Genomic DNA, 13556 nt, shown 5'->3' on the forward strand with positions numbered 1-13556 from the left:
TATGAATTTGACTTGAAATGGCATCTTCTACAGATCATCAGGGGAATGTGGGTGATACTGTCTCTACAGTTTAGATGTCAATTTGTCATTCTGCATGCATCCTGGCCTAGAACAGCAGTTACATTCATAATGATATCCCTGATACTACATTGTTATTACAATTTAGACCCCATCATTTGATATAATTACATTAATTAATCTCCAGTTGCTAGTGTTAAAAGGACCAGACTCCAAAAACTATTATGAAATACAAATGTTTGTCAACTAGATAAAAAATAAAAGGTTGTTTAGTTTTTCAGAATGTTTCATTTTAGTTCACAATTATTAATTAATTAAATTAGAGATGATATCCCCCTTACACTATTCCACCAGGATACCTGTTAAAGCATTTCTAATTAGATTAATGCTTTTATGATAATAATATTACAATAATAACTTTGCCTCAAACTGCAACACATCAGTTGGTTAGACATAAACAAGCTAGTACTAGTTTTTATTTAATTTTGAGTGTATAAACACAATCTGTCAGCAAATAGTTACATTTTCTATTCTACATTGTTATAGTCATAGGTGAAATGACTTTTTATAGATTTTTCATTTAAGATCATTTGATCTACCATTTCAAGGGCTATGGGTGGTAAAGAAACATTTGACAAAAAAAATTAATTGCTTTTGAAAGATAAATATTCCTTGTTACAGAAACAGACAACAGTTTAGAACTGAATATCAGATTATTATTAAAAAGCAGACTGTAATTGACCCTTGAATAGGGCCCACTAATTAATATGCTATGCTGTGGAATACATTCATTGTTAAGCTTCAATGCATAATGTTTTATTTCAAATTAATTATTAATTGCTGTAATCAGCTCCAAAATACCCAGCATTTCCTGACCTTAAGATTTTTATTGGTACTTTTAATAATGATAATAAAAAGGTTGTATAAGACATAAATAACTGTGTGACATTTTAATCCTCATTATTATGACCCAATGAACCATCCTTGGATCGATCCTGAGGAGAAAATTATAATCACTTGGCTATAAGTACATTTAAAGATCCTTATTGGATGTTAATTCACAGTAAATAAATAAATAAATAAATAAATAAATAAATAAATAAATAAAACACGGGATTTGCCTGGTAATTTTGCAGTTTTCCAGTGCTTATATGAAGCATTTACCATAGTTTACCATGGTTTGCCATGTTTTTAATATGTATCACCACACCTCTCTTAACAGCTCTCACATATGCTTTACCATTCTTTCACTATGATATGTTTACTATGGTAAACTTTTATAAGGGTTAGCTAACAAAATGCACAGCATGTAAGATTTATTTAATTATTTCAATACCTGTAACCTTTTACTTAGGTACTGGCATTCTACTTAATACAGTTTAGCAGTTTATTTAGGCTCACCATAGCTGGGTTTGATGAGTCCTACTGGGTGACTTCAGCAATGAATAATAAATCTCATAAGGAGCATTACCAAAGGTGAATAAAAATGTGCAAGGAGTAGTAAATAAATACTACTACTGCTAATAATAATAATAATAATAATAATAATAATAATAATAATAATAATAATAATAATAATAATAATAATAATAATAATAGTTGCTGTAGGCAGTCTTAAAACATGCAACCCTGCTTATGAATATCCTCCTTAAGCTCAGCAGAAGGTCATTAGGAATGTTTAACAGGGAAACTCAGGTTATGAAAATTCCCTGGGGTCACCTTTTTATCCTTTTGGCTGGTCCTAACATCAGAAAATCCATTTAACTGTCCTCTTATCCCTGATTTAAGTCAGAGCAATTACCACTACTCATTGTAGTTCAGCTGCACATGCTAGTGACGGCATGTGAAAACTTCTCTGCAGATAGTTATTGCTGTGCTTTTATATTGTGGTAAATATCAGGATAAATGTATTTATTTTTTATTGATGGTCTTCTCCCAAGCTCAAGCAGCCTGTAGGGTGTGGTAACTTTGTTCATTTTTATAATGAATCAGGCAATTCTACTTTTAGAATTATTGGAATTACACAGTTATTTCATTACTGAAAGATTGTTCACACCAGGATTGGACTCCTTCCAAGTGCATATCTATACACAGAATACAATATTACATGTTTATTTTAAACCTTACAAACCAATTTGACCAATTTTGAGTGTTAGTTTTGTGTTGAGACCACCTGAATAATTCATCTTTCCCTTGAGGAAAATATTTTTTGTATATTTTTTGTATAACTGCCACCTCCTTCGGCACTTTTTCAATGGCTCACGCTGTATGTCATGTTTTCAGTGTTATGAAAATTCTACTAAGGCTGTCATATGGGTAAAGTGACTTAATGGTTTCCAGTTGATAAAAATCAAGCAACTTTGTATTTGATATACAACTGCATTTTATAATCCCCAAGTTCAAGCATGGATATCGTGCAAGGACAATAGTTGGCAGTAATTTTATAGATAAGCTTGCTCTGCACTGTCTAAGCCTTATATCTCAGAGAACATCTGAGGTACTGACTTCATATTAGCGGGTTATGCAGTATGGCCTTGACATTGGCCACTGACCCAGTATCGTCTATAAGGTCAAACCAATTAAGCCATGTTACTTTATAGGTTTCTGCATGATAGACACAGCTAACACATGATAGTGATCAATGATTATCTCATTAAAGTTTAATTACAGGTGTTGGCTAGTCAATATGAACTGTTTCACTGCCACATTGTTTTAACACTATACTAATTATTATTATTATTATTTATTTCTTAGCAGACGCCCTTATCCAGGGCGATTTACAATCGCAAGCAAATACAAATACATTCAAGTGTTACAATATAAGTCATACAATAAGAACAAGAAATACAATAATTCTCAAGTGTGACAAACCACAATTCAATAATACAGCAGATAATAGTGAAAGTTACATCAGGATATGATTAAGTAGTGATAGTTACATCAGGATATGATTAAGTACAAAATACTACAGATTAAACACTTGGGAGATTACAATATTCTGAGGTACAGGATTAAATGCAGTAAAATAGGGGGCAGATAAGAGCAAAATAAAGCATATTTAAATGAAGGGTGATAGTGTCCCAGGATACAACAGAGGAGTTCTACAGGTGCTGTTTGAAGAGGTGAGTCTTAAGGAGGCGCCGGAATGTGGTCAGGGACTGGGCAATGAGACAGACTGTACACAATGGGGTCTTCACATCTGGTACAATATGTTATTCCTTTATCTATAAAAACAAATTGAAATCCACCAATAACAGATAGTTGCATGCTGGGCTAAATATATAATTAAATATATAACGGGGCAGCAGTGTGGAGTAGTGGTTAGGGCTCTGGACTCTTGACTGGAGGGTCGTGGGTTCAATCCCAGGTGGGGGGACACTGCTGCTGTACCCTTGAGCAAGGTACTCTACCTAGATTGCTCCAGTAAAAACCCAACTGTATAAATGGGTAATTGTATGTAAAAATAATGTGATATCTTGTAACAATTGTAAGTCGCCCTGGATAAGGGAGTCTGCTAAGAAATAAATAATAAATAATACCTGGATATTGTTTTTAAGAGCCCATACAGATGAAAAGGCTAAATTTCTAATATGTATTCAACTTCAATATACAGTACTGCTTTCTGCAGATGCATTCATATAATGAATAGCATACATGGGATATGATATTGTAACGTGACCTTTTATATAAAATTAAGTTTATGCATTATTGCAATATATGCAACATTTAATATCATTAAAACAATGACAGTCAGGAGGATGGCATATATGTATATATTTGTGTTTTTATGTACATTTGCATTGCCTTCAGCGAGGAGAAAGGGTTAAAACATTTCTACAAACATGACCTTCATCATAATATAATCTGTGGGTGGATGTGACAAGCTTTTCATTGGAATTAAAGGAAAAATAGGGTGATCGCTCCCCACCTCGGCCACAGGCCATTAACATCAGTTGCATTTGCTGAAATGCATTGCTATTGACGATCTGTTATACAACACAGCCATGAAAATGTAATTTGAGAGGCTGGTTGGAATAGATTTTACATAGGGAATTATTGTCTTCTTGTTAGATACCTTTAAAAATCCTGGCATTATTCCTCATTGTATTGTACAAAATCATAACACAACACACACTGACAAGTGTTTGTGTAATATAGCAACATTTCTTTTTTAGTAATACTGGGATTAAACTAATGGAGAAGATCAGGACAAATCTTTATTCAAACTACTGTAAATTTTAATTTAACGTACATTTTTAATTACAGTAAATTACATTTATAGCACTATATTCCCTTCCACTGAAATATAATATCTTAAGTAAAAATTATTTTAGAGTATCAACTATTCTTACTCATAATGAACCCAGACAATCAACACAGTTCTTCCCTCATTCAATATGAATTACATGCTAATGGAATTACATGGCAATAACATGCAAACCTTACCATTTATTTTTGGACATATTTTGAATGCACCGCTAAGCATAATATAATGAAATAGTTCTAGATCATTCATTCCTGCTTTCCAACTGGTAATACTGTCCCTCTGTCTGTCAACAGGTGCTAGAGATGTATCTTCCTTTCTGTGGGATTGCCATATCCAATGCCCAGCTTTTTGCAGCCTCCAGGAAAGAATATGACAGAAGCAGAGTAAGAGAGATACCAGCACCTTGGACAGCGGCTTTCTATTACACCCACATTGTCAAGCTCGTCATCACTCACTGCTATTAATGGGGTTCAATATTGATCCCCTCGCGACCCACTCACTGTCACAATGCTAAATGTTAAAGAAACGTATGCTTCTTTGATGGACTAAACAGGCGTTATCCTGACATATTTTAGTGTAAAATCTATAGAGTGGGCAGCAGATATTGAGCTAGCAAGGAGCCTGACATAGCCTACATCTAAATCACAGGGATGCTAGCTTCTCATCAGCCAGGCTTCCACATATTTTATTTGGCTTGTCATTTTATTGGTCTTTGATGTGCAGAGACAGTGAAGGGGAAGTTACTAGTGTGTTTAGCCGGAGCTCTAGGCTTCTGTTTACATTACAGCTTATACTGAGAAAGATAACCTGGGCAGTAGGGCACAGTGCAAGTCTTTCTGACAATGAAAAACAATAATCCGTCTTCTACAACTGAGAACTGAATCTGAAGGAGTCTTGATAAAAGTAATACCAACAGTTAGTTATCTGAGAGAAGTACGTAAGAGAGGTCTTTCATAGACACAGACATAAACAGGAAAGCTGAGGATTGTATCAACTGAAACACCAAGATTTTTTTATTTTCTTTATTGTAGAAATAGTAATTTTGTTAATATATATAATTAATAAAAATAAAGATTACTGATGCCCTGGATACCCTTGATCACTCTACCCCCACCCACTTGATAAGAAGCCAGATTTTCTTGCTCTGTATTAAATACCTCCATTACTGAATTGTTCTTTTGAGCTGTCAAAATGGTATCCTCTACATAGCCGCTGATTGGCTGGCGGTTTATACTTGTTATAGTTACATATAAAACATAAATGCAAGACTGCATGGATAGTTAGATTTTTCAAATATCCTTTGAAGACTGTCCATGTTTAACAAAGCCAATGTTTTATTGTATTATACAAACAGGCCTTGCTTGAAGTTGTCAATGACTTATTTGAAGAGCAGACGGATTTGGAGAAAATTGTCCGGAAGATCATGCACCGTGCGCAGACGTTGTTGAAATGTGAACGGTGCTCTGTGCAACTCCTTGAAGATATCGAGTCACCAGTATGCAGTAAAGCTTCCTTAAAACCTCATTAACATTAGAGGAAGGGGGGACTATTAGCCTGTTATACCAAAATAACCCGATCATCTAATGACTGTAGCAGCTTTTTTAAACACAGTTTGAAAGGAACACTAAGCTTACTGATTTATTGAAAATTAAACGCCAGAATGTCCATGTGTACACAGGACAGTTAATGTGAGTTGAGATAACGTTGGTGGATATGTGGCAGAATAAAACCAAAGGGATCGGGTTAAGATAATAAAAGTTTATAAGTAGGGTACATATTAACATGTACTATTTTGTACTGATCCTAAATTGTTATTAGAAAGTTTGAGAAATGGGGGAAAAAAACTATTTAGTTTGATTACATTATAACAATGGAGAATGGTCTCAACAAAGTACTTTTTAAGATGCATTTATAGTCAATTTTAACATACTGTATACATATTTCCTTGCTTTTGGACCAATTGTGTTTTTTTTTCTTCATAATTTTTCCAAGATTTAGTGATAGGTACATTCCATTAAAATATTAAAATACTAGTATAAAATATAAACGATACAATTCAAAGTTTACTTTACAGCATTACTTTATCTAAAGCAAGCCAGCTTCTGATTATCACAAGATATTTAATGCTAGTATTTTCAATAAAAAAAAAAAGTTTATCATTTTTTAATGGCAGGTGGTGAAGTTTACCAAATCCTTTGAGCTTCTGTCTCCGAAATGCAGTGCTGACGCTGACAGCAGGTATGGCCCATGTCCACCTTGACACTTCAATTGATGTTTTTTGTCAAGCTGATTTATTGCTTGCCTTGTCTGCTTCAAAGCAACCGATTCGCTTGTGAAATGTGAATTAGATTACATTAATTACCCAAAGCAGGGCTTATGTATTGCAAGGACCCCGGGAGCTTTTTTTACTGATAGTCTGTGGAGGCACAGTGGGAGGTCAAATAGCAGATACTCCTTCAGTACCAGATAGGAAGTGGCATGCTTCCAGAGCCCTGAGCAGATCTGTACTCAGATAGTACAACAGTGTGTGAAAACTGTTCTGTCAGACTGGCTAGGCCCTTATATTTACACAGACCGTTTTGATCTAACACAAGTTAATGTACAGTTCTAGAACTCAACAATGTTCTATTAGTTCATTGTAGCTATATAGATTGACATAGCAACACCAATTACATACAAGCTGGTTATTAGAATACCCCACAGGGACCCATATGAAAAAGTGCGGAACTGAATGATGGACTGATAAGAACTGGAGCACACCACAATGGCGGATTTCTGATAGGCTTGCCTCTCTTGTGTACTGCACAAAACAGCAGCAATTAAAAAAAAACCTCTCAGTTGCACTAGTGTATTTTCAGGAGCATATGAGTATATAATGTACTGTTCTACAACCATATCAATAGGTAGCAATCTTTCTTAATGTGTTAAGCAGTTTACCAGTTTAATTGTTCATAAGCATTTCCCATTGTTTCCTGCTTCAAAGCACAGTCTCTTTAGGGTTGTTACATTGCATTTGTAAAGTTATTCCTCTTACAAATATAGCTAAAGAAAAAAATGATTTGTTTTTTTAATTACACAGATGAAACCACAGCCAAAATTATTGCTAGTCATTTTTTATTTTCTTTTTTTGTAGTGGTTCCTTCTGCATTTTCATATTTGGCCTTTGGGAGGATAAAATCTCAAAGAGAACATTTGCTATCTTTTTTATATTTAGATTCTCAGGGAAAACACATTGCATATTACTTTCCTAGAAATCTGTTGCAGCTCTGAAATTTGATTGCTAATGGAGCTGAAGCCGTCTGTGACTTTGAAGACGTTTGCCTTTCTTTTTTTTTTCGGAGCAGGGTTTAAGAATGAATTCTCTGATAAATAAGATTTTTGGTGGCATAGGGGCAGTAAGCCCACCACAATATCAACCCCCCTGGTGCTACCATGTTGTATTGAATTTTTAGATACCAATTGTAACTCTGTAATATTAGAAGTCACTGAACTCTTCTGTTAATGTTACTGTTTTATAGATAAAATCGTCTCTGTGCTCTCACCATCACTAAACAGGGAAACACAGTGGTGAAATGCAGTAAATTACCAATGTGTGTGTGTGTATACATGGTACTTTTATGTTGGTATAAAGCACATTTCTCAAGACACTGAATTATAAAACGGTTTGGTATATACCACTTTTCACATTAAGACCAAGCTGGATTCACACTGTGAAATATTAATGATTTGGGTAGCATTCCTTCTGGAAAAAGAAGTCTTATGATTAATGGGAGGCGATGCTTCAACTAAGATGTAAGGCATTTGTGGAGCCTGTGGCGCAGAAACCTTATTTCTGCCACATGCTGAGAGAACACGCCACTATTCAAAAACTACAGCTAATAAATGTTCCCAAACACCTAGACCAAACTGAATGTTTTGCAAAGAGTGTTTATCACCTATTTATTATAACAGAACTGGTCTGTATTTAAACCTACATGTTAATGTAGGCAAGCTGCCTGTGCATCCAAAGCTTTCTACACACCAGCTAATAATAATTTTAAAACACCACTAACTTGCACATAACCTTGACGTAAAACCCTGTGCGTTGACAACAAACATTTACTTTAGAATTTGAAGATGTGAATGACACTCTGGTTTCTTATTTTATATTATTTAAAATGGTCATCCTAATGTATTCCTTTCTCCTTTGTTTGGAACACTCCCGTGCCAAGTTTCAAAGACAGCTTGGAGAAGTCTTCATACTCGGACTGGCTGATTAACAACAGCATAGCTGAGCTTGTCGCTTCCACTGGTCTTCCAGTTAACATCAGTGATGCATATCAGGACCCTCGCTTTGATGCAGAAGTAAGTTAGCTATATATATATATATATATATGCCTTTCATAGTGGACCACCATCACAAAGCGCTTTACAGAGGTAGACTGTGACCTGTGCATTATATGCAGAGTCACTTACAATAGGACATTGATTTAACATCTCATCCACAGGATGGAGCACTAGGAGCACAAGGCGGTTAAGTGACTTGCTCTGGGTCACACAGTGAGTCAGTCAGTGGCAGGGGTAGGATTTGAACCAGTGACCTTCTGGTTACAAGCCCTGGACTTTAACCACTGGACCACACTGCCTCATTCATATATATCTAAGTAAGTAAGACTCCATAAAAACAGCGACAAAGTCAAGATTAAAAAAGGAGTTTGTCAAGGAGATACAATTTCCCCAAAGCTCTTCATGGCCACCCTAGAAGACATTTTCAAAACACTGGATCAAAGCGGGTTTAAAAATGAACCTGAAGAAGACTCAAGTCATGTTCAATAAATATATCACTCCACAGGTACTTGAAGTCAATGGGATCAAACTTGAAGAAGTCGATAACTATGTATACTTAGGACAGTTAGTTTCAGCAACGGAGAACCAAATGTGCAAAATCAACTGAAGAGCAAAAATGTGCTGGAGTGCCTTTGGAAGATTAAGCATGGTTCTGAAAGGGAAACTACCTTTATGCCTCAAGAGGAAAGTCTTCGATCAAAGCATTCTGCCAGTGCTAACTTACAGATGCGAAACCTGGACCCTCAATGCAAGAATGACTCACAAATTACAAATGACTCAGAGTATGGAAAGATGCATGCTGGGAATAACAGTAAGAGACAGGAAAAGGAAGGAATGGATAAGAACGTGAACACAAGTATGTAATGCTATTATAAGAGTGAAAAAACTGAAATGGCAGTGGGCCGGACATGTAGCAAGAAGAACAGACCATCGCTGGACCAAGGAGATACTAGACTGCATCCCAAGAGATATAAAGCGACCAAGAAGAAGACCTCCAGGAAGATGGCAAGATGAAATTAGGAAACACGCCGGAGCAACGTGGATGAGGGACGCAGCAGACAGACTTTTGTGGAAGAATCTTGGGGAGACCTTCATCCATCAGTGTATTGAAAAAGGCTGAAGATGATGATGATGATGATATATAACCTCTTATAACAGATGCCTAACCAAAAGGTTTACCACTGTTCCATAGGTAATGTCGAAACAGGTTGGCAATGGTACACACAATTTTAATATTTAGTGCCGGTCATAAAGGGACACTGTATAACCCATTTTGGTGTTGCTCATATAGGGATTGCACTGTATAACTCCTTTTAGTGCTGCTCATAGAGGGACTGCACTGTATAACCCCTTTTTTCTTTCAGGCTGATCAGTTCTCTGGCTTTCATATACGCTCTGTCCTTTGTGTGCCTATTTGGAACAGTAACCATCAAATAATTGGTAAGTTTCTGTTGTATTTTTCCAACAGATCTGTTACATTGTTGATGGCTGAGTGCAGTAGGTCCAAATTCTGACAGATCAGAAAACATACCCATTTCTTAAAGTGAGAGACTTTGATTTGGATTTGGATTTACAATATAATTTGCCTCAAGTCTGATGAGGTTTTACAGAGATTATTTAAAGATATTCATACACTGTAGCTCTGATGCTTGTGATTCCCAAATGAACTGAAGCTCCTAGGGGTAGTCTGTGAGGAAACTAAAATTACTTTTCAGCTTTGTAACTTTGCATAAAAAGACAACCCGAATAAAAGTAATTAATAGTTCCAGTGTCTTATATGAAAATAAATGTATTGGTGACCTTGATGTAACTTTAAAAAAAAGGATGATGAGTAGGTAGATTCAAGAAACTGCACAGAGTCCTTTTCTTCAGTCAGTTGTTAGGTTTATTGAAATATGCAGGGAGCCTGGTCCCAGGTACAGGACACAGAATACTCGTTCTTACAATTGTTGCATGACATTAAATACCCTTCTGCATAGGTGTCTCTCTCCTCCTCTTTCTCTGACACTTAACCAATAGAAAAGGTACAACTCATTATCATTATATGTGTGTGTGTGTGTGTGTGTGTGTGTGTGTGTGTGTGTGTGTGTGTGTGTGTGTGTGATCTAGTGTGAAGATCTCTGAACTCAGTGCAGTCTTCAGACCCTAGTGCCCCAAAGGTCCATACATCTGTTTTTTGTCATCTTCCTTGTTCCTATCTCTAGACACTTTGATCTCAGTGGCACTATCTCTTTGGATCTCTCTGTAGTCTTAGAGCCTGGTTCTTTGGTCCCCTTGAAAATTAGCTTTATGACCCCGTCATAAACCAGCTGTATTTTCTAAGCAAAAACCTGTTAACTAGTTTTATACCCCAGTGGACTCCCGAAGAGCAAACTTCTTTCATGTCAGGGCTGGAGATCAAAGGACTTGTTTATACAGCCGTGTGCTGCTGGCCAGCCATTTGCTTTGACACAAAATAATCTTAACTTCTCTACCATATTGCAGCCTTCATCTATCACAGCAGTGCTTGCATTTTTGGAACTAACAGTTTTTTCTATCCAATGTTAAATCACTTTTCAGAAAAATAACATGAATACAGCCGTCATTCCTCATGCGTAGCAAACTGCTATTCAATACTTGTTCCATGTTTTCCAACAGACCTTGAAACTGATCTACAGCTATGGCCAAAAGTTTTGCATCATCTAGAATCTTTGGATTGAGACATTATTTAAAAAAAAAAAAAAAAAAAAAATATATATATATATATATATATATGAACATCATTTTGATATTTTATTTAAAGTCATATAATCATAGAAACTACAAAATTATATCACAAAAGTCTACCGGAAGCCATAATAGTAGTACAGTATATGACATCACATTTTTCATTAAGTACCGTATTACTTCCAGTTAGCGCTGCAGTGTTTATTTTAAATTGTTAAAAATAGCTGTGGCACTTAATTGAGGTCAGTATTTATCAGAAATACTATGGTTTTTGAACAGTGCAGTATTTTATTATATGATTTAAGGCATTTTAGAAGCGGCACCAATTGAATAAAACACAAAACAACTAAACCCCCTACAAGAAGATATCTTCAGCCAGCTTTCGATTAGAGTGACCGGCAAAGCTCTAAGTTCCTTTGAGTTTAAGTTTTAACCATCCAAGCTGAGGACAAGGTAAACAGACAGCCCTTGTTTGATCTCCTGCTGTGTTGGCACTGAACATTGCTTGAAAAATAAATAAATAAATAAAAAGACGTGAAGGACTGCTGTGCTGCAAGTAGTTCATCTTGGGTTGTCCATAAAATAATATTTGCTTACTGTGTACATTAGTTTGTATTACATGCTGGATGGAGGCTGCAGTCTCTTCGGGGCATCACATGTACATAGCCAGAGTTGAACATTTCTTTATTTACTTTTTGAGCACGGGTAGAAAAAAATCCTTTACATTTCTTTATTGAGAGCGGCGTTTTTTCGAGGGCGGCGTCTATTAAAAAGCTGATACCTGAGTGAGGCGTTAATTCGAAGTAATACGGTATATGGAAAACTACAAAGTGGTATGCAAGTCAATATTCAGCAGGTTTCAATAGCAACTTTATGAAGCAAACTTAGTTAATTCTATAGGGTGATGTAAAACTATAGTTAATTCTATAGGGTGATGTAAAACGTTTGACCATAGCTGTATAGTGCTGCAATATAGAAGTCATGACTTTTCATGACTTTGAGTTATTGTCCTAATATGTGGTACACAGCTGTATTCTATGATTCTCTCAAAACAGTTCCATTACTGGTGCTGTCCAATAAAAATAAACTGATTTGGTGCAACATCAAAATCAATGATACAGATGCTTTGAGATGATCTTATATTATTTTATCCTAGACTGCATAGACAGTCTGACATTTTTCACCTGATTGGTTGCCTAACCTGGCTCACTGGTTCAGCATTTCTTGGATTTTAGTGTACAGACAGAACTGGGCTCTTGTTTAATACCACAGAGAGCCCCATCTGGAAATCATTAGTTCCCTTTTGGTAAAACAGAATCAGAAGAGAAGGTTGGGAAGCCAGTGAAGTTGAAAGGAGACATCATGCCGATTCCGAAGGTCAGCTTCAGGGTGATGAGCTGTCACTCAGTACAACGTGGGTGGAAGTTATCAGAGCCAGAAATTAAAGTCATTCTAATTATATTACTGCACTACAGCAGCCACACAAGCACAAAAATGGTTCAATTTAAAAATAAAAATGTAAAATGTAAAGAAAACCTAGGTGCTCAAAACAACATTTTGACGCTTCAAGGGTCGTGCTGGTGTTTTAAAGTGGGTTAATTAAACAAAAATACCAGACAAATACCACCGTCATAAATTAATCAGCATACTGGCAATTGGCTTTACAGAGAATCATACACATGCAAAATAGTATTGTAGATTTTATGCCTTTACTATTTGATTTAGATTCAGTATAGTTGATAGGACACTGAGAGGTTTTGAGTTCTGTTTCTCCAATATTCTGTTATAATCTTTCTCTATAAATAACATAATTAAATGTCTCTGTTGAATCCAAGAAAGTAATATAAGACTGTTTACCTTTCAACTCTGATGGCTCCACCTGCTCTATTAAAACGCAATACTGGAGCAAAATAATTCATAACCACTCTGAACCACTGCAAAAATAATTCAGATCCACTCTGAACCACTGCAAAAAGAATTCAGAACCACTCTGAACCACTGCAAAAAGAATTCAGAACCACTCTGAACCACTGCAAAAAGAATTCAGATCCACTCTGAACCACTGCAAAAAGAATTCAGAACCACTCTGAACCACTGCAAAAAGAATTCAGAACCACTCTGAACCACTGCAAAAAGAATTCAGATCCACTCTGAACCACTGCAAAAAGAATTCAGATCCACTCTGAACCACTGCAAAAAGAATTCAGAACCACTCTGAACCACTGCTAAAATAATAAGG

At 35.9% G+C, this 13556-nt stretch overlaps 1 protein-coding gene across 1 annotated transcript in view; it reads left to right on the plus strand.

Annotated features, from left to right (window-relative positions):
* Nucleotides 1-13556, plus strand: part of LOC117412319 (dual 3',5'-cyclic-AMP and -GMP phosphodiesterase 11A) — a 72132-nt gene that overhangs the window by 23478 nt on the left and 35098 nt on the right. Inside the window, exons 3-7 of the mRNA XM_034020605.3 lie at nt 4579-4668; nt 5640-5780; nt 6459-6523; nt 8497-8629; nt 9976-10051. Of these exons, the coding sequence (XP_033876496.1) occupies nt 4579-4668; nt 5640-5780; nt 6459-6523; nt 8497-8629; nt 9976-10051 (505 nt within the window). The remainder of the gene's footprint in view (nt 1-4578; nt 4669-5639; nt 5781-6458; nt 6524-8496; nt 8630-9975; nt 10052-13556) is intronic.

This window comes from Acipenser ruthenus, chromosome 10 (genome assembly GCF_902713425.1).
Source record: "Acipenser ruthenus chromosome 10, fAciRut3.2 maternal haplotype, whole genome shotgun sequence".
Classification (NCBI taxonomy): domain Eukaryota; kingdom Metazoa; phylum Chordata; class Actinopteri; order Acipenseriformes; family Acipenseridae; genus Acipenser; species Acipenser ruthenus.